At 33.5% G+C, this 22,673-nt stretch overlaps 1 protein-coding gene across 1 annotated transcript in view; it reads left to right on the top strand.

The window, feature by feature from the left end:
• LOC118180851 (sodium/calcium exchanger 3-like) overlaps positions 1 to 22,673 on the top strand; it is a 1,002,905-nt gene that overhangs the window by 780,872 nt on the left and 199,360 nt on the right. The window contains exon 4 of the mRNA XM_085822774.1: positions 12,958 to 13,049. Coding sequence (XP_085678900.1) covers positions 12,958 to 13,049 — 92 coding nt within the window. The remainder of the gene's footprint in view (positions 1 to 12,957; positions 13,050 to 22,673) is intronic.

Raw genomic sequence — 22,673 nt, 5'->3', positions numbered from 1 at the left:
CCGTATAATCTGACAAACACTCAAGGCTCGTGTTGATTGCTGCAAGGAAATTTTCGAAAAATATGTTCAAAGTGCATCAAAGGCTGTGCATAACATCTACATACAGTGTCTCACAAAAGTGATGGGACACTTGTGCTTTACAAAAGGAAACTGTAGTAAAATAAATAAAAAAAAGTGTAAAAATTTTTGTGTGTTTCATACTTAAATTTAGTAACAATTATTACATAATATACATTTTCTCAAAATATTAAAATAATAATTTAATAAAAATACAATTGTTTAGAACGGAGCGAAAAATGGCTCACATAAGTGATGGGACACTTACTTTTCCATCAAATATTTATCCAAAAATTTTACTTTTTAAAAGGTTTTAATATTTTGTTGGATATCCTTTTACTTTTAAAACATGATTTAATCTTCTTGGGATGGTTTCGATTAATTTTTTTGTGATTTCTGGAGTGATTTTTCCCCATTCTTCTTGAAGCACAGATTTTAATTGTTGTTTTGAAGAAATGGTGTGTTTGCGAATTCTTGATTCCAATTCTTGCCAAATATTCTCTATGGGATTTAAGTCTGGAGATTGTGGTGGTGTTTTTATTATTTCAGGACAGTTATACAGCAGCCAGAGTCCAACGTTCAAAGCAGTGTGCTTGGGGTCATTGTGATGGTAGAACTTAAAATCGTTATGAAGGTTAAAATTTCGTGCTGAAGATTTTAAATTTTGATTTAAAATGTCAATATACTTGTACTGATCCATTATACTCTCAATAAAAACAAGATTACCAACTCCAGCGGACGACATACACCCCCATACCATAACTCCTCCTCCACCATGTTTTACTGTTGGCACCAAGTTCTGTTTGCGAAATTCTTCCATGAGTTTTCTCCACACCAAGATTCTACCGTCAGAACCAAATATATTAAATTTACTCTCATCAGCAAATATTAACTTCATTCCAGTAATCAGAATTCTTATTTATGTTGGATTTTGCGAAAGCCAGTCTGAGTTTTCTATTCTTTTCACTTACGAAGAATTTCTTCCCGGCTGCTCTACTGCGATATCAAGCAAATCGAACTACTTTTCTAATAGTCTCAGGATTAACAATTACTCCATAATGCTTGTAAATCAGCAGCAACTTTAGGATCTTGGATTTTTTTTAATATTTCGAACGATAATTCGCTTTATTCCATCGGATAGCTTTGATGGTCGGCCAGATCTTCTTTTATCCTGAATCATATGATTCTTTTTCTATCGTTTAATGATATTGAAAACTGTTGAATGACTCAAGTTGAATGACTAATGGTGTCCCATCACTTATGTGAGCCATTTTTTGCCCCGGTCTAAACAATTGTATTTTTATTAAATTAATATTTTAATATTTTGAGGTAATGTATCTTATGTAATAATTGTTTTAAATTTAAGTATGAAACACACCCACATAAAATGTTTACATGTTCTTTTAATTTATTTTATTACAGTTTCCTTTTGTAAAGCACAAGTGTCCCATTACTTTTGTGAGACACTGTAGGTGATAAATCATGGATTATGCATATGAGCCCGAAACAAAACAGCAGTCGACTGTATGTCATCGAAGGCTGGCAAAATCCAACAAATGCTGTTCGCGGAAGAAGCACATCGATGTAAATGGCTGCCTGTTCTTTCGGTATTACCGGCCGCGTTAGAGCAGCGCAGGACGGTCAATTCCGAATAGTACGCGACCATTTGTTTGCCAGAAGACATCGAAGAAATGCGAAAAAAATCAGAAGAGGCTAATCGTTCTTCATCATGACAATGCGAGCTTTCACACATCGGCTCTAACAAAAGAATTTTTGACGGTTATTTATCTTTTTATTCCTTCACATCAAAAATAAATTACGTGGCCAGCAATTTGCGACACCCAAAGAAGCGGTTGATGCAATCCAAACGCATGTTTTGGAATTACCTCAACCGAAGCGGAAAAAGTGCTTCAAAAATTGTTTCAGACGCACACGAAAGTGTATTGATCTTCATCGAGAATATTTTTAAAAACAATAAAACGAATTTCGACCGTAAACATTTGTTTTTTCATTCTTAGGCCAGGAATTTAAATAGCAGCCCTACGAGTGTTTGCAAAAAACAGTTTCGTGAAAAAATCATAAAAATTCATTCATACTTACTAGATTATAAATAAGATATTTGTTTTTATTTCTGCACAGTGCAAAAGAATTTGGTTAATTCGCTTTGAAATGCCTTATTGGCTCTTTGTTGTGTTATTGTTATCCGGAAAAGAATGATGGTCCTAAAAATATCGTCATTTATACTCCGGGCTTCGAAAACCATCTGAAGTTTTTCATCGCACTCAAAAGCCATAGAGTACACTGGTGTGCAAAAATTAAGGACGAAGTCAAAAAATTAGCATATCAGCTGAACGAAGAGGCAGAGCGGACAGAAAGACCAGTAGATTAAGTAAGATTGTAGATTAAGTAAGGTGATGTACGGTAGCACATGCGCAGATATGCAGGTAGACGTAATGGGGGAGTGCTGAGTAGTATAAAGCATGTTGTCGGTGTAAGATCAGTATTTCTGGCAAAGAGATTGCACGCCGTATAGCAGTTAAAATCAAACCGAGTTGCTGCCTCAGTGAGAAATGGCGAATAATCAATCTGTCAGACGACATCTGGATGCTTTTACCCGAGGTCGAATCATTGGGAAGTTGGAGGAAGGCCGCAGTGTGACAAGTGTGGCTGCAGAGTTCGGAATTGCTCACAGCATCGTTTCACGACTTTGGAGACAATTTCAAACTACAGGAACAGCTATCCGGGGGTTTAGTAGTGGTCGTCCACGAGGAACCACACCCGCAGATGACCGGTATATTGCCTTACAGGCCAGAAGAAACAGGCGGCAGATAGCGGGAGAAATCGCTAGACACACGACACAGGCGACTGGACGACCGATATCGCGTTTTACCGTGGCCAGAAGACTGCACGGTGGTGGTCTGTTTGCACAACGCTCTGTACGGTGTGTACCTCTAACGCCTGCCCGTCGGAGAAGGCGTTCTCTGTGGTGCCGGGAACACCGGAATTGGAGAGACAATGAATGGGGACGAGTACTCTTTACAGATGAGAGCAGATTCAGTGTGATAGCGATTCTCATCGCATACTCATCTGGAGAGAGCGGCGAAGCCGCAATCATCCCTCGAACATCATTGAAAGGGACAGGTATGGAGGTGGCGGTGTTCTCGTTTGGGGAAGCGTCATGCTTGGTAGTCGTACAGACCTTCACATCTTCGACGCAGGTTCAGTCAACGGGACCCGTTATTGTAACGAGATTCTTCTTCCATATGTATGTCTTTTTAGAGGCGCTATGGGTCCTCAGTTCCTTTTCATGGACGACAATGCACCATGTCATCGCACAGTAGCTGCGGAACAGCTCTTAGAGAGTGAGGATATTAAACGTATGGATTGAAAACAACTCATTGACACCCTCATTCTCAGCATGGGCAGACGCTGTGAAACCTGCCTAGCAGTCAGGGGAGATCATATCCCCTATTAAAGACCGGATGTTTCTTGCTGGACACCCATCACAGGGATGTTTCGGCCTTCAGTCGCATTGCGCTCCATGCTACTTTTTCAATAAAGCTTCTTTTTATCCCTCTGATTTCTCTTTTAGTAAGTGTTGCTTACATTACTCATGTCCTTACGTATTGGGGATCTTACGGTATTAAATGTGTTGATTTGGAAAATTTTTGTACAAAGTTATATTGAAAAAACCGTCTCGTCCTTAATTTTTCCACACCAGTGTATGTTGTGGGCGAGTCATCTTGAAATTCTTCATAGTCGTCATTATCATCGGCACTTCCATTATTTTTTAATTCACTTTAGTTTGAATTTCAGCTGCAATATCCTCGGAAGTAGATATCTTGGAATTGATAAGATTGCAGTCAGCAGATGTATAATTTTCCAATTCTTCTCTACTCATTTCCAAAATTTCCAAGATATCTACTTCTTCCTTAGTGAAGAAGTAGCCTCCCTCTTGAGAAATATCCAATCCAGCCTTACGGAAGCAATTGATAATGCATATTGATGTAGTGTTTTCCCATGCATCCTTTATTAAACGTATCGGTTTCGAGTACGTTTACAATAGCATATGACGGTGTTCCTATTTTTTTCCTTCTATCGAGAAGCATCAAAATCATCAGGTGCTTACGGTTTTAAAACTAATGGTTTTAAAGCTTCTGATGATCCCTAAGCACACAGACTAGCTAACGCTCGTAGAATTTGGGGGTAAAAATTCAATCCTGATCACTACCTAAGATAAAAAGCCATCGTCACGTATGCATGCTCAGGATTTATGACCAACTTTCGGTTGACTTCGTAATGTTAATAACATTTTTCCAAGAACGGTTTAGCTGAGCTGGAGAAGTGGAACTCAATAAAAAGTTTATAAATCACAACTATGACCCGAGTTTGCTCGTTAAAAGCGAGTTATACTCTCGTTAAATCAGGGCTGGTTATAAGAGAGTTGTATTATTTTAGCATATCTGTTGTAGCAGAACACATTCGGCACTGCTGTAACGATTGATTTCAGTCGAAGAATATTTTAGCCATAGAATGTAATCAGCATTCTTTTAATGTTTCATTACGATCGAAGAATATTTTAGGCTATTTCAATTTTTTTGTTAAATTTCCAATCAGAAGCTTTAACGCAAGTTTCGCATGCACGTTTGTTGTGACAATACAATGTGGTGAAACGAGTTTTTCAATTTAAGATTTAAAAAATAGTTAATGATATACTTTACGTTACTTTACTATACACTTTAGTATACACACACTAGTTACTTACAGTATATACTTTAAACGTTCAATTTAGATATTACAAATAGAACATGTCTATAAGAAATCATAAAATAGTAAAAATATATTGTTTTAAATACTTCTTTTTAATTAACAGTTTGTCGTGCAAAATGCAACTAAGAGATTTAAAATAGCTCTGAATTTATTAACAGGAAAAAAAATTAGCGATTTTTCTCAACATGCGAAACTCCGACATCTTCCTAATTAGCTTTCCCTTAAAAATAAAATTACTTCTTACACTGCCAAAAAAAAAGTACAGTGTTCCAGTCTTTATTTCAGTTATTAACGTAGAAAATAAGCAATTTCCCCCAGCTGGAGTTCGTGTCGTCCTTCCAACAACATGGAACTTGGCCATCAGCTTAACGGCCAGAACAAACAACGTTAGGGCCCGAGGTTTTAGCAACTTTCACCTCAAGAACTAATTTCTTGAAGAGGATTTCGAGAAAAATAAGAAGGAGTTATCGAATAACCAGAAGCTCCGCTGTCGCCATCTCTTGACGAAACTGTCTGGTCTCTGAGGGATGAGAAGGATATTTAACACCGTTTCACGCCCCATTTATCACATTAGATGATGCTGATATTTGGGAAATGGCCCAGAAGATAAGAGGAAATAATTTCTTTTCTTTGCCGACTTGGAATATTTGAACAGAAGGTGGTTATTTTCTCGTCCCCCAGAGTATAGAAAAGTTATATTTTCTCTGAAAATAGACACAACTTTTACAATTTAGTTGTGCTAGGATGAATATAAAGGACTCACTACTGACTTTATTTTGTTAAATATTGAACCTAATCATGTCTTTCCAACTTCAAAATTTCTAAACAAAGGGATGCTGAATATTATAAAAATACTATCAACGCCGTGAGTGGATTATTTTTAATTTAAAACGTGTGCTTTTCTTTGTAAGGAATCATCACGTTCCCCCTGCGCTTGCTTTCGGAGTTTAAGTTCTTAGCACGTACGGCTTGTTGTAACTGGAAGCTCCGTGGTTTCAGTTATTTGAATATAGCGAAGCACACAAGGGATATCTGCGTAATGAGAGGAATGCTTTCGTGGAGGACAATCTAAGGGAAACTACCTTGTATTCATTACACACGCAGAGATAAACACGAAAATCAAACTTGCAGCCAGCCTGTTTGATTGAGTTCAAACCTAGGCAGAACTACCAATATTCAGAGGTCTTGCCCACTCGATCACTCCAGGACCATCATAGTTCGAGCCAGGCGAGAGCGCAGATGCTTTGCCGCCATGGGTCTTTCTTCAAAATTTATAAAATTCTTTACATCTTGTAAAAGCTCCATTCAGACTTTAATATTCAACATTTAAAAAGATATCTGATGGGGAAACTATATATGACTTCCTTGTACAGCTTATTGAATAATGCTTGCTTTTTGCTTTGCTTTATATAAATTAATTCTTCGAAATATTCTAACTTAACGAATCCTCAAGGCAAGTTGAAAATGACATCAACAATAGCTAAATTTTATATTCCGGTCAACTTTTGTCATACAAGAGTGAATATTCTTATAATTTTATTTTTTCATAACGAGTATATAAAACTTCCCCCAAAATAAGTATAGGAATATAAGTATATATGATATATATACTAGCTGATACCCGCCGACTTTGCTGGGCACGCTATCTATTTGAACGTGAACCTAGTCTTCTTATATGGACGAAATGTCTAATTTCGAACTGATAATTAATGTAATTGTTTTTAATTTGAAGTCGGGAAATCCAGTGACATTCAGTGATCTTACACAGATTTCCACATCAACTATGTGGTACTGTTTATTGGGATGTGTCCTCATTATTTAACGTGGTGGGATCCCCAGTAGGCCTACACCATAAAAAATCGCCAACATAAAACTAAGGTTTATGTATACATTTAACTCTTATCATAAGTTTCATGAAAATAAATGTATTATCTTTGTTATCAAGTTTTTTTAATCAATTATAATTATTTGTCCTTGATTTTGTATGTATGGCAATTTTTATAGATAACAACAACATTTGTATTTTTCATCGCAGTAATTTATTTCTCATAATAATAACATTTAAAAAATAGTTAATTTAATGAAACTTATGATGACACTTAAATATAAATGTTATTATTAACCTTATAATTTAAATGTTGTTTGTATTCATTGGATAGATGCAAATTATTTACCAATTTAATAATTTTAAAAGAAAATGCATTCATTCACAACATTGTATTTCGTATCTAGTTTTGACAACAATAAAAGAAAATTCGGAACTTCGATTTGAAAACCAAAGATATGAGAAACTTCTATTGTAAAATAAAACTCCATTTTGGACAGGATTTACGTAAAATTGTTCTTAGAGCGCGTCTACATCGTGAAATGAGTAACTATGCAAAATTTCAAGTCAACTGCGTGTATAGTTTTGGAGATCTTGAATTGAGTCAGTGGTGTTTCGCTGATGACATTTTTCTATCTTGGAGACATAGTCGTTTTATTCTTCTGTCATAAATAGATGTGATGCACCTTTTTCAGCCTTTTCCTTCTTTGTTTTTTTATTGAATTCGTCTCCTGATATCGTAAACAAAACTTTCGGACTCCAGATGTAGTCGCTGAACCATCCACCTGTCTTGCAATTTCAGCATAGGAAAGACCACTTTCTCGTAACACAATAATATTACATCTCTTTCTAGGTGTCCAATCTACTCTTTTATTTGATGTCATTGCTTCTTGACTAAATATGAAAAATTTTTACAAAAATTCCTACTTGTAATTGCAGTGTATAAGAAACAGGTCCTCCTTCTACAGAACAAAGCAAAATAATGAATTGTTTCAAGTGTAAACATGATGTCAGCTTCTACTGGCAGTTACTAACATTTGATTGGTTCTCAGAACAAGAACAGTAATTGGCCAGGAAAGCTAGTCATTACAAACGACTACATAACTGTGCTTTTTATTTATATTAAAAGTACATATAAATTTTTTGTATTGCAAATAACTGAATTTTGTGTTTTGTATTGAATTCAGTAATAAATTCTCTTTAAAATGATCTATACAAGTTTGCATTTTGCGAAACGTAATATTTTCTATAAGCATACAAAGTTCAAAAACATAAAAAAAGTCCGAAAAGTGTCCACAATTTTGGCCACCACTGTATATATACTGTATACAATTGGTTTTGCCGATTACAATAAAAAGGATGATACACAAATAGATGTTATAGCAATCTCATGTAAGAAATATCAACGTCCTACGGCTAATCGTTTTTGAGTTAATGCGAGATACTAGATACATACATACGTATGTACAGACATCGCAAAAATATCCCTTCTGAATTTCTTTTAAATCAGTTTTACAATCTATTTTAGAAACAGGAATCTTTTACGCTATCCATATGTTCCGATGATGTGCAAAAAAAAGTCGTCCAGTTAGATTCGAGAACGGTCAAAAAAAGGATATTTCAGTTGAAATACGATACCCAAAATTTCTCGCAACACCAATACTTTCTTTACTTCGTACAAGGAAGTGAGAAACTCTTTCTGACACGTTAATGGTAAAATTCATACAGACATTCGATAACAAATTATTAATTTCTATGATTATTCTATTCGTGTTTAAGAGTTTGCGGTAGAAAATAACATAGATTCACAATGTTTTGAAAACAAATCTAGGAAAAACGTATGCAGTAAAATGTGCTTATTTCCGATTAAAAATCCTGAATTCGTTAAAATAGGATTTGTCGTTAAATTATGGTTTTCTAAATATTTATTAATGATTTCTCATCTAAATTTGTAAATATTTATTGATGCTTACTTTTTGCTTTGCTTTATTTAAACTTAATTCTTCAAAATATTCTAACTTAATTAAACGACTCCTCAAGGCAAGTTGAAAATGACATCAAGAATAGAATGAATTCATTTTAAATCAGTTTTACAATCTATTTTAAAAATCGTCCAGTCAAATGAGATTCCATCTGATCGGGATTAGTTCCATCTGATCATCGTTAGTTCCATCTGATCGAGATTACAGCATAATGAATATTTTTGTAACCGAAATTATCAAGTAGGAAATAAAAATAAGTTTTCGGATATTTATTTTATTTCAAACGAAAACATTTGCTTCGTCTTCATGCTGGGGTACAACGTCAGCGAGTTTTCGTGAAATGATTATTGTATACCAATTAGAAAGCAATAATCCCTCATGAATAGCAATGATCGGTAGTCGAAAGGTTAGTGTAAGTTGAGTTTTTCTAGTTGACTAAAATCAGCTTTTCACCAACTAAGATTAATTTGAATTTGATATATTTGTGTGTAACTTTTCCGCTTAGCTTCCTCATGCATGTTTAGTAAAAACTCGTGTTAAAATTCTACACATGAGAATTGCAATTTGAATATTAACTATTAAAATACATCATTGAATTTTTAAATTGGATATTAATTACTGAATGCATTAATGAATTTAACATTTTGGATATTAATTACTGAATATTAATTATTGAATATTAATTACCTAATAGAGTTCTTAAAATAATTTAGTTTATCAAAGGTGTTAACAAAGATTAAACACTCTCCGTGTTTTCATGACACAAAATCGTCTGCATCCCGTCTTCCGGAGAAATTAATTCTTTGTAATTTTTCTCTAAAATTTACATCTACTTAAACAATTCAACGCGGTTTGAAATTTTCTCCCAAACAGAGTAAACAGCCAAATTAATTAAGACACAATAACACGCCGAAGAAATACTAATTCAGAAGTCAAACAACAAAAATCAGCGTTATATTTCCAAAATTTTCACTAGTTTCGATGGTTTTACCGAACAACCATCCTCAGCTGCAAAACCTCAGCTGCAAGATAAGAAATAATAATTAGATAAGATAAGAAAGCCTGGACAAGAAAAAGCAAGTGGCGCCATCTGTTGATGAAACCAAAACTAAAACATAATTTCTTCTTTAGAGGCCGAAGGCGAAGATGGATTGGGATTAGTACCGTTAACTAGAACAGAAAGATTTTTTTGAATGTGAAATGCTTCTAGAAAATCCAGTTCTCCAATGGAAGGTGTTTTTTGAATAATTTTGGCAAAATGTTCGCGTCAAGGAACATGAGGCATATGTTAGAAAAAAGGAAACGCAGAAGTCTTCTGTTCCTCAACAATGTTGGTCCGAAAATCACACTTTCAATTTTTCTGCTGCCAAAATTATTAAAAAAAACATCTTCCATTGGAGAACTGGATTTTCTAGAAGCATTTCACATTCAAAAAATCTTTCTGTTCTAGTTAACGATCCTAATTGCAATCCATCTTTGCCTTCGACCTTTAAAGAAATTATGTTTCAGTTCTGGTTTCATCAACAGATGGCGCCACTTGCTTATTCTTGCCCAGGCTTTCTTATCTTATCTAATCATTATTTCCTATCTTGTTCATTTGCGGTTTTGCAGCTGAGGATGGTGGTTCGGTAAAACCATCGAAACTAGTCCTGTGAAAATTTTGAAAATATAACGCTGATTTTTGTTGTTTGACTTCTGAATTAACCAAATTAGTATTTTGAGTGTAAACACGAAATTTTAGGTTTAGAACACAGCGAATGTAAAGCGTCATGTAAAAAAAAACAACGCATGGGGAAACATCGTTGTGAAAAGCAATCGTGGTAGGAAAACAAGTACGGAGAAACATTGCAAAGATAAAATATTATGGTAGAAAACATCGTGTTAGAAAATAAAGCTGTGTAAAAACTTCGCAGTTTTAAAACATCATCGCATAAAAGGTTTTGGTAAAAAATAAAACACCTACAAAGCATCGCATGATGATAACATTTCAGACATTTGTTTTACGGTTATTAAAGTTTCAAGTGAAATTTTGCGTAATGATTTATGATCATGAAAACTAAAATGAGGAACTTTTTTCACTTTTACATTTCACATTTTTGTATTATAAATATCTACTGCAAAATACAAAAGGAAATTTCTGGCATTGGAAATATGAAAATTAGTGAACATTAATGCTAAATGTGTTAATTAATTACTAAAGTGATGAGAGGTCTATAAAAATTAATTAAATAATAACTTTTAATAATTAGCAATATAAGTTTAAATTTCTATTAACTGCTGTTCATAGCATTAACATATAATAACTTCTAGATTTTGAATGTATACGTTTCCGCCTTACTTTTCCAGTAAACATTTATTACTTGATTGAAAAATATGAGATATACAGCTAAAAATATTCCCCATTTTTTTTGTTTGTCCCCAAATCGTTACGTGGACATGCATTTGAAACTTTTAATGTCTGAAAACATATGTCTGCGATGTTATCACCATGCAGTCATTTGTCGATGTTTTCTTTTCTACTGTGATAATTCTGCATGATGTTTTAAAAGTGCGTTGCACTTCTTTACTTTCTATTACGATGTTCCCAGTTGTTTTGGAACTGTGATATTTTCTCATTGTTTTCTTGACTTCCACGATGTTTTGTACAACAAAGTTTTCACGTTACGTTGTTTTATTGTAGTGTTTCGGAGCACGACTAATCCGACGATGACTGTAAAGCATTCTTTGCTTCAAATGAAGAGAGACCAGTGTATCTGTATTTTGAAATGAACAGATCAATTTCAATTAATGCTATCAATGCCTGCCGAACTGTTAAATTTTCCAATTATTATCAGTCAGGTTTTAAATTATATTTTACTTTTCTTTTTTACTCTAAACAGGCAATAATATATTTCAGATATAGTTTTAGTATTATTTCCGTGTTTGAGATATTTTCTGATTTATTATTCTCCAAACAATTCCAGACTGTGAATGTACGCATCCGTATATCCAATGCAGTAACATTTCTTTTTCTATTATTTCTCTTTCGATAACCAATTAATTAAAGACATTGTACCAACAATTACAACATTTAAAAGAAAGTTTTTATGGAAAAATACTTAACAGATTAATATATGTTTTTGCTATCAATAGAAATAGTATATTACTAGTTTAAAGCGTATTAATTTGAAATTAGTTTTTGAATGATTTAAACAATAGTGATAGCTAACACTCTTGACGTGAATGTTTTTCTAAAGAAAGACCGACTATTCCGAGTGGATAAGACCACTATACACTGGTAGTTTGATTTCGATTTAAACTCCTGAAAATGCGTAGGATGTATATGCATTTTTTGGTTTCCCCTAAGTTTTCCTATAAATGCTAACCAGGTTTTCTGAGAAAATTAATATATATCGTCATGTATTATATTTAAAGAAACTAAATAATAAAGGATCTGCATGAATATTTCTCTCATTGTGAAAAAACAACGCTACCTGGAGATATCAAATTTTGAAAAACGTAGTCCTTCGTAAATGGACAACTGGGAGCCCAAATTTTGAATTTGTTTTTCTATCTATTTCATATTTTGCAACACATTTTTGATTAACAAACTCAACGATTTCAAAGCAAGGAATGGCAACTGGCAGCACTGCACCAAAAAAAAAAAAAAAAAAAAAAAAAAAAAAAAAAATTCCAGCGCGCGAGATGTGTTTAGGAAATTCTGAAGATATTATCTTTTTAAATTATTTTGTGATATTGCTGTTGAATTGAATTTTATGATTTAAGAACGAAGAACATGATATAAATAAAGGTAGCATACAAAACGTTAAATAAACGTCCATTTGCGAGTAATATCAAATCTGAAAGCTTCCTTTTTTTATTTTTCCTATAAAATTTGCTTATTACTCACAGAGTTTTTTAAGATCTATACTACACGACGTAAATGTTATTTTATGAAAACTAATTTACGATAGCTATCATAAAATGGGACGTCTAGACGTTCTTTAAATCGATAATATGGACTGAACAGATTTTTATTATTCGATTCATTTCACTTTGAAGAATATAGTTTCAAAAAATAAATTTATGTATTCAAATGGAATTTCGAAAGCTCATGTTAAGAATTTTTGTATCTATTTTAGCTTTTTTAACTTCCAGAAATTTTGTTCCAATAACAATTTTATTTAAAAAGTTACTGCATTCATTTTATCTTGTAAAATATAAATCTGCAGATGTATTTTTATGACAAATAACATCAAGTAAAATTTTGTTGAACTAATTTTAAACATTTTAATAACTACGAAATTTGATTATTACTTAAAATACCAATTTTGTCTCTTACAGGAAAGAAATACCTATCCAGATTGTTGACAATGAAAGCTATGAAAGAGATTCTGTGTTTTACGTAGAATTAGGAGATCCGAGAACTGAAGAAGGTAAGTAATATTGCTTGCATTTTTTCTGTCTGAAAGAGTAAGAATATTGCATCGTGCTTCTACATTTAGACGGCTTTCTAGTATACATTAACTATCAGAGCTTTTGAATAATTCACTCTCAAAATTTAATGTATAAACTTAGACATTATAAGTTTATAGTATAAACTATTGTAAAGAAGTTTATATATAATTTAATGTATAAACTTAAATTATAACTTATAACTTAAATTTAATACATTTTTATTTTTATGTCAAGGCTTTATATTTAACTTTTATACTATTCAGTGTCTTATCAGTGTTCGAATAATCAGACTAAAACATTTAGATAGAAAATTTGAATCTACATATAGTCCTGTAATGGCTAAATTTTGATTTTCAAAAGAGAATGTAAGGAAAATATCTGACATGCCCAGCACATGATTTTCAACCAATTCCATATTTTAAGGCGTATCAGAAACCCCTATACCGACAATGTTAAATTGGCCATTTTTGATGTACCTTTTCTCAAACTCTGCTGTAGATACAATTTTTTCTGTAATTAAAGTATACTTATCTGATTATACTGAAATGAGCTTTTGAAGCATTTTAAATTTTAGAGTAAATTACAGAATATTTTGTTAGGCATAGTAAAATTTAGCACTTTTCTCACACAAAAAAAATTAATTATTTTTTCTAAGTTTATTACAAAAAGCTCATTTCAGTAAATATAAGGGAACCTAATAAATAAGCCATAAAAAGTTTAGATACTTGTGAGCAGTAGTTCCTGAGAAAAGGTACATCGAGTATAAAAAAATCACATTTGGAGAAAAACGCGTTTTTATGTAAAAATCCCCATTGATCAAAGCAGTAGATGACAAATTAAAACTAGATTTTTTTGCAGTTCTAATTTTCATAGAGATTGAAGAATGGTATTTTTAGAAAGATAAAAGTGTACAGAATTTGAAAATGCAAAAATCCGAAATCACAATTTTTTGAAGATTTTGGGGTTCCAACACCCCTTAAGTAGCAATGGGCTTTAAGTAAAACTTCATTTCCAGTTGATCGCTTGTAAACCAGCATTATATCTTAGTTTGTCTAATTTGTTAGTTCAATAAATAGGCAAATCTCTAATCCATATAAATGTTGGATTATATTTTATTAATCACACCTGGCCATACACATAAACTAGTTTTTCTGAATTTATACCAACATATTCAAATGCATGCCCGTTTATTTTTTTACGAAAAATTTACATTTTATTGGGCAGTTGAATAATGTAATTGGTTTGTAATTAAAGGCTATTAAGCTGGAAGATCTGATCTTCTTAGCTATCATACAGTTAACGTGATTTTACGAGGGAACCTGGCCACTTCTCGCGCAGGTGTAAGTGAATACCATTACAGAACGAAGGGTAAAATAATCCTTTATTATTCGTCAAACTCTGAACACAAATGCACGAAATTCCTGCTCACAATAACACCGTCGACTTGCGGTGGAACTTAAAAAGAGTTTTACAATAAATTAAAAGATAAAGAGAAATGTTGGAGTAACAATTTAATTTAAGGTTAACTAGGCTGACTGAACAACCCACCCGGCAATGTACTTAATAAATGGCCAAAAAGGTGTATCAGAAACTCAGCGTAACAGCAAGGGCAAACTAGTAACGTGTCTTGGCTAGCGAAATCACGCTCTGAATAAACTACAAGATTCGTCTGACTTTATATTCACTTAATTTTAAATTTGCATCCTGTCGAGGAAATGCGAAGGGAAAATGAGAGGTTCAGGAAAAGTGCTAAAAATAATTTGTTATACAAAATAGGGGAAACCCTACAGAGTGTTTATTATATATTTAAAATAAATGCATGTTTATGTAAATTATTTATATAATATTGTTATGATTTATATATATAGAACAATTAAATGTAGAGATATATGCTATGGTTTATATATAGAACAATTATATTATATGAACTGCTGCAAAACTTTTATGGGTTTTAAGAAAAGTGCCACTTCCGGTTGTCCAACTAAAATTAAATCAACTCTTTATAAGAAAAATGCCACTTCCGGTTGTCCAACTAAAATTAAATCAACTCTTTATAAGACAAGTGCAACTTCCGGTTGTCCAACTAAAATTAAATCAACTCTTTATAAGAAAAGTGCCACTTCCGGTTGTCCAACTAAAATTAAATCAACTCTTTATAAGACAAGTGCCACTTCCGTTTGCCCAACTAAAATTAAATCAACTATTTATAAGAAAAGTGCCACTTCCGGTTGTCCAACTAAAACTAAATCAACTCTTTATATGAATACAGAAAGCTTAAATAACGAAAACAGAAACTTTTAGTAATTTGATATAGAGTTAATGTATACGAAACAATCGTCACAGACAGACAGATATCATTGTAAAAGTACTAAAAGCACGTTGTGGGGACACTAATTTGTGCTTATTCACTAAAAATTCACTATCTAAATTTTGGACCGAAAACTTTACCTCCCTTACCTACGGTTATGGATTGGCGGGAAGTAAAACAATTGACTTTTTAAACGTCTGACAAGCACAAAGTTTTACTAATAAAGCCCATATTTCCTAAAACTACCACGAGAAAGAAGTATTTTAGTGATTTTAATGCTAAAATGTTTCTGGTACCTTTATACTTAGATTTATGTACTTTTAATAACATACCTTAATTTTTTGAACAAATTTCAAGACGGACGTGCATATATTTTCCTAAAGACATCGCGAATGCATTCTAGGCCGTATATTTACGGACTTGCCGGTCAGAGTGTTCTGTCCTTACTTACAAGATAAATTACTATGTGGTATTGTAAAGAATTATCACATTCCCTTGAGCGTGTTTTCATGATGTACGTTGTTGGCATATCTAATCAGCAGTTAACGTTGTTGGCATATCTAATCAGCAGTTAGAAGAACCGTGGTTCGGACGCCACCGCTGATATTTACAGCTTCGAAAACACAAATAATAGCCAAGTAATATTGGGCGATTTATTGGATGACAACTCATAATCAACTGTGTTTCCTCGACTAGATCTGCTTCCTGCATTATAGAGCCTAATAGTCTACAGAAGAGCTACTGCGCAAATGCAACAAAAATGAATTGAATTGGATTATTTGGTTATAATCCAATTCAAGCCATTCAATCTACACGACTACGATCTTGTAGATCGGATGTTCCCCAAAAAAGATATCAGCTTGGGAAAGTGCGTCCCCTAACATCATTTGGGGACTTTTTAAAGCAAAGTGTATTATCCAAGTGTAATGGATAGAATTGAAAGTACTTTAATTTCGGTGGAGGGAGGGGACCTTCTTGATCCATTAGCAAGAAAGACATTAAAACCGATACTTCACCAAAAGAATAATTAATTTTTTTAATTAAGATACAAAGGATGTTTCAAATATAGTAAGCAATACATGGACGTGAGCTTTCCTGACCATGAGTTATTGCTGCTGATTCTTATCTTCTTGATGTGCTACAAATTGAATCATTGGTGAAAATTCCAGTTGAATTAGTGAAACTTCCAGTTGACGTGGAAGTTAACCCTTAAATGCGTGAATTTTTACTTTTATTGAATCATTGGTGATAATTCCAGTTGAATTAGTGAAACTTCCAGTTAACGTGGAAGTTAACCCTTAAATGCGTGAATTTTTATTTTATTTTTAAAGTCAAAAATACATTAGAACTAATATCAAACAAAATAGGAAAAATAATTTAAAAAATCTAAACTAAGTTTTTATTGCAATTTTTGAAAACATATTATTAACTTTTACAAGACAAATATGGTAGGTAAATGTGTAATAAATATTTTGTGTAATAAGACATGGCTTATAACCTTGTTCAAGCAATTTTAAAGCTTTTAATATATCAAATTAACAACAAATACAAAATCAAAAATTCGTAAACACAAATGATGTCCACACCCTCCAAATCAACTCACACAAGATTGTGTGAGTTGATTTGATTGTGTGAGTTGTGGTCAATCACAATAATGACCATTGAAATTATTTCCCGTGGGGACTAGTTGACTAGTTGTTTTATGCACTGTAACCTATTTGTCAGAAATTCAGCCGGCATGAAACAGAAAAGCAAATCGACATGTTTCACATTAAGCAGTAAATTTTACGCCTTCTTAGTAAGCTAAATTTCTTTGAGCCTTATTTAATGTTGTAATTGAATGGGACATCTATATACCAGTCCCCAGAAAAAAGATTTTAAAGCTTCTAGAACCGTTTTCACTCTCAGAATAGCATAGTTAAACAATTTGCGCTGTTTTCAGTATTGTCTAGTACAGCGGTTCTCAACCTTTTGACTAACGCATACCATCTAAACAAAAATTGAAAACCTTTAGTACCACCACTACAAAGTACTACTCCCACCACCACTCTTGAACAAAACTCAGATCGCATAAATTTAGGAGTGTTAGAGAAGAAACTCAATCAGGATGTTGGTGTTTTAATTTTTGAATTTAATAGTTAAAAGTACTTTGCTTCTTTTGCATACCACTTATTTTTCTCTTGCGTCCCACCAGTGGTACGCGTACCACCGGCTCCACAATTCTTGGCTCTAATAGTTGAGGTCTGGAGTTCATAAAATGGATCACATTATTTCATAAGTAGAGATGAAATGTGGATTTTCACATGTGACCATTTACAGAATGCATCGGGAGAGTAAAAATTCTGTCAAAACTCTGCATTTATGACAAACACGTAGCCACAAAGAGAGTCACAAAAGGATGTACACCACCAGCATTAAGTGGCAGAAATTATTTTAAAGAAGAAGGATACAACACTGCCTCAAATATCATCGAAATTTAGTATACTGACCTTAGTAAATATCATCTTGAACACCGTAAGATCTTCTTTCCAGTATATCGGCTTCAGGAGCCAACAACTCGTGAGAACAGCTCTTGTGAATACATGATACAGAAACCCAAATGAGCTCAGCAATTTGGGCACTAAATACTTGGTGATTGAAAACGATTATCTGGTCTGACCAATCGTACTAAATACAACTCTTTCGGGCAGATGGAAGGATTTGTGTATTGTGAAAAACTTCATGGTTCCACGGATCTTTTATGACAACATGAGACTCCACAGCTGTGGTGGCTACACAATGGTACTTATCTAGCTGGCATTCAGTGAGGTTCCTATAACAACTACAGATCATTTCAGTGACGTAATCTTTATTACACATCCTTTTAACGAGTTATATTTATTCACGTCCAGAATTAATTACAGTGGGTCTGGGCATTTCTAATAGAACCATATACAGACAGATATGTCTATAGATATTACATTATGGTTAGGAAAACTTTGATCTAAGTTTCGAGTTTTGCAACGACCACCTACGATCTTACATCTAAAAGATATCGACCACATCTGGAATGCCTTGCAGTGCATAAAAATGCTGTATCTCGGAATATAGTATATTTACATATTTCGTTTTAGAAAGTGTATATTCACTATTTACACAATACTCCTGCATAATTACAAATCCATGTTTCTGCAGTTATGTCTTACCAGTAAGGACCTACTAAGTGCAACAGTACTAATCCTATACCGAACTATTGGACAAATCAAACAACAAGAATATCAGCGATTGCTTAACTATAGTACCATCTTTCTCAGCTGCGTAATTGCAAATGTACGAGATTAGATGACTTGCACTTAGACAGCTGAAGAAACTGACTCTGCAGTTAAACCATAGAAACTAGTCCTGCAAAATTTACAAATATTACGCTGATTCTGATTGTTTAGCTTCTCCAGTAATAATTCTTCGGCGTGTTATTTTAACCTAAAATATAATGGAGTGTTTGAAACACGACTAACAGTGGAACTAAATGCGTACAAAAAAGGATAATTGGTTCCAAAAATATTTTTCCTCCAGTTTCACAGTTAACAAAACACGATTAATGAATTCAAATTCCTTTATTAAAAGTAACATTAAAAGTGCATGTTTTTAATTTTTTTTAAAAAAATTCGCGTTATCCATGCGTGTACATCTTTCTTTGTCCTTTTCTTTTCATACGTTTCTTTGTGGCAACAAACTGTACTGATTATCTTTCAGCGAGCTGTTAAATATTTGGATCAATTTCTCTAATACCCTTTGACAAAGTCTGAACTATTCCAATATATTTTTATATTTGTTCAGCTCTAAGAGTACGTTACATTGTAAGGATCTTAAGTTTTACTAACGTTTATTTTATTTTAAATCTTTACTATCACTTCTTATTTTCTACTTCCGGCCAGAATTAAAAGCTTTAACTTATTTATGCAAATTTGTTGGCGAACGCCAAGTACTTAAGTTGTAGCTTTTTGCCAAGCGAGAGAGAGGAAGGAGTTAGTCGAAGCAGGCCGCTTGCCTTAGCAGTTTTACTCGGTTGCTGGTTGCCTTCCAGGCCAGAGGTTTAATCCTCTTAATAATTTTAAACGTATTGTAGTGTTAACAGTTCTCTGTACTACATACGGCTTCCTGTTAATATACGGTCAATCTTCCACGTAGGCCCTTGTTTGTTATTCCAAAGTTAAGTTAAAGTTTAGTTAATATTTTTATATTCTTACGTTCAGACCACAAGTAGTTGGTCTCTGTATTCCGAAGTCCGGAAATTATTGTAAAGAGTGAAAAATAAAGGGTTTCGTATACCCTTCCTGTGTATCTTGTCTACTTCCCACATTTATTGAACATAGCTTTAGTAAGCTCCCTGTTCCGAGTCAGGTTCTGGAATGTTCCCCAAGCAAACAAGGAGAAACACTGAACCTGATAACATATCTTAAGTTAGTAGTTTGATTAAATATGAAACGCTACTTTAATTGTTAAGAAATTGATCAAACCTAACAAGGGAAAAAAAGTGATAAAGTTTGGAAGAATCAATTAAGATGTGTCGACATTATCATATATTGACCTCAGAGTCTCTGTCTGTTACGCCTCTGGCTCTGGCTAAAACACATGGCTGGGCACGTTCCTGCTCAAAACTACTGCTTCTTGACAAATCCGATATGTTTTCCTAGTAGTTCCACTAACCATGTTGTCAGGAAGTATGTGTAACAGTGACCTTTCAAAGTTTTTCCAAAGGCTGGCAATGTTGAAATGCGTAGTCTCTGTGGATGGCCTGCCATGACGTGCTCCATTAGCCACTCCAGGTTTAGAGCTCATGAACTGCCTCCACATTTAGAATACTGAAGCACGGTTGAGTGTTTCACTTTCATATGCATTCCGCAACCTTTTCAAATTTCGTTATCACATTACCCAATTTTAGCATGATATTAAATCCCATCTGTGGTACATTTTCAATAAGATGTTTTCATAACGCAGGAAAAAGAAACCTGGTAAGATCTTCTACGTGTTGTGACCAAACACAGAAAGCCTATGGTTGTCCAATTAGGGGTTCAGACCCGTCGATATCCTCCATGAAATCTTGATGTTGCTTATTTCGTGAAAGAGATGCTGGCGCTGCCCAGACGGTATAGTGGTTAAGGGAGCCTACTGCGGTACCGAAAAGCCTGGGTTGGAATCCCGGAGAAGGAGTTGTAACAGCTTTAAATAATATTAAAATCTTGTAGATTAAATAATTTAAATAGATGAACATTAAGGTATTTGTGAATGGCAATATTTGAAACCAGACTCGAGTGCCTCGTGCGACTCTCGCACGAAGAATGTAATTTATTTTTAAATGATAGAATATGTTTTCTCTTTTTGTTTGTATGTCGCCATTTTTTTTAGTGTTAAATAAAAGTTACTGCTGTGTTCCATCATTGGAATTACTTCATTTCGCCAAAGAAGTATTACAGTCTTAATTATTTTGGAGGCACCGGCGAGATCGAATAATCGTGCGTATTTTTACTTCATTAGTTCATCACTGAACATAATATTAGTGATACCAGATTATTACTTCCTGTTCATAAAGAATTGCTTTATTTTATTAGTTCATCACTGAACATAATATTAGTGATACCAGGTTATTACTTCCTGTTAATATTGAATTGCCTTATTTTATTAGTTCCTCACTGAACGTAATATTAGTGATATCAGGTTATTACTTCCTGTTAACACTGAACTGCCTTATTTTATTAGTTTATCACTTGAACGTAAACTTAGTGATACCATTTTAATGCCGTTTCTACTAGAGCTCAAAGGAAAAGAGAAATAGCTGAAGAGCAGATCTTTTAACCGATGAAGGAAGAAAATAAAGCATCCAGAGATGTATTTGAAGAAGAAGTTAAATCACCAGAATTAAACGTGGAAGATGTTCACGAAAATTTGAAAAACGATAAAGAAATTAATATTGAGACTTATTTTGCAATGCAGCGTTATCATCATCTTTCGGCTTTTGATTTATTATCAAAGCCGCTACTAATAGACGAAGAAAACAATTGTCGAAAGCAAATGACAAATAAATATTATCCGAAAGGCACAGATGAACTGAGGAAAGGCTTTGCTGTGAATTATAGCCGAGGAACTGGTTCACAATGGAAGAGATCTAGGCGCCGTCAAGCAAAAAAAAGAAGACTAATTTGAACACTGTCCATTTTCTTCCTATTTAAATGTGGTGTAAAAGTATTGTTTAAAACTTAAAATTTTTTGGCCTGAAATTTAGAAATTTATAAGAGAAATAACCTTTTCTCTTTAAGCAATCGAGCAAGCCGAGCTTATAAACTTTCGAAATTTACAGAACTTTTCCCTTCGATAAAAGTCTCTCCGTTGGGGGAGAGGTTGTAACAGCTTTAAATAATATTAAAATCTTGTAGATTAAATAATTTAAATAGATGAACATTAAGGTATTTGTGAATGGCAATATTTGAAGCCAGACTCGAGTGCCTCGTGCGACTCTCGCACGAAGAATGTAATTTATTTTTAAATGATAGAATATGTTTTCTCTTTTTGTTTGTATGTCGCCATTTTTTTTAGTGTTAAATAAAAGTTACTGCTGTGTTCCATCATTGGAGTTGCTTCATTTCGCCAAAGAAGTATTACAGCATGGATGTTTGCAAACATAGTGTTCATGCGGCGTGGGGACACTCTAAATATTTGGCTAGCCGAAAGTCCTCTGGAGAGGTTGAAGGGGAGTAGAAGACTCTCGGGCGGAGCTGAGCGAAATTGTACTATCATTTGTATGGTGCTCAAGGCTCTGGCCGACGACAAGCACAATCTTGCACTCCTTACCACGATGAATTTCGTGGGCTTGTTCTGATGTTACTGTCAGACAAGTGAGATAATTCACAACAACAACGCAGAGATGAAGAGACAGTGTTAAAACATTTCAGGCAGGTTTTATAAAATCAATTAGTCCATTTTAATTGGTAAAGATTATGGATAAAATTTGTGAAAATTAGATACTGAATTTCTACTGGAATAAAAATGAATCTTTAATAGAGCTGCTGCAAAGAATTAATAATCAATTAAGTCTATTAAAGGAAAATGTCTTTAGACCAACAATTTTCCCATATTTAAAACTACCAAGTCGTAATTACATTGTTCAAAGCTAAATAAAATGTATTAAATATGAAAAAGAACTGTGTTTCTTTCACCAATCAATAACTCTTTAAGCGATTACTAGTAAATGAAGCATTTTTAGTAAATATCTCTGCTGAATATATTTGCATATTACTTGACAGAAACATATAGAAGTATT

Source organism: Stegodyphus dumicola, chromosome 8 (assembly GCF_044657685.1).
Source record: "Stegodyphus dumicola isolate Sdum_Otavi_A_Nest chromosome 8, ASM4465768v1".
NCBI classification, from domain to species: Eukaryota; Metazoa; Arthropoda; class Arachnida; order Araneae; family Eresidae; genus Stegodyphus; species Stegodyphus dumicola.
The sequence above is the reverse complement of the archived record's forward strand: the minus strand, read 5'-3'. Positions and strand labels throughout refer to the sequence as shown.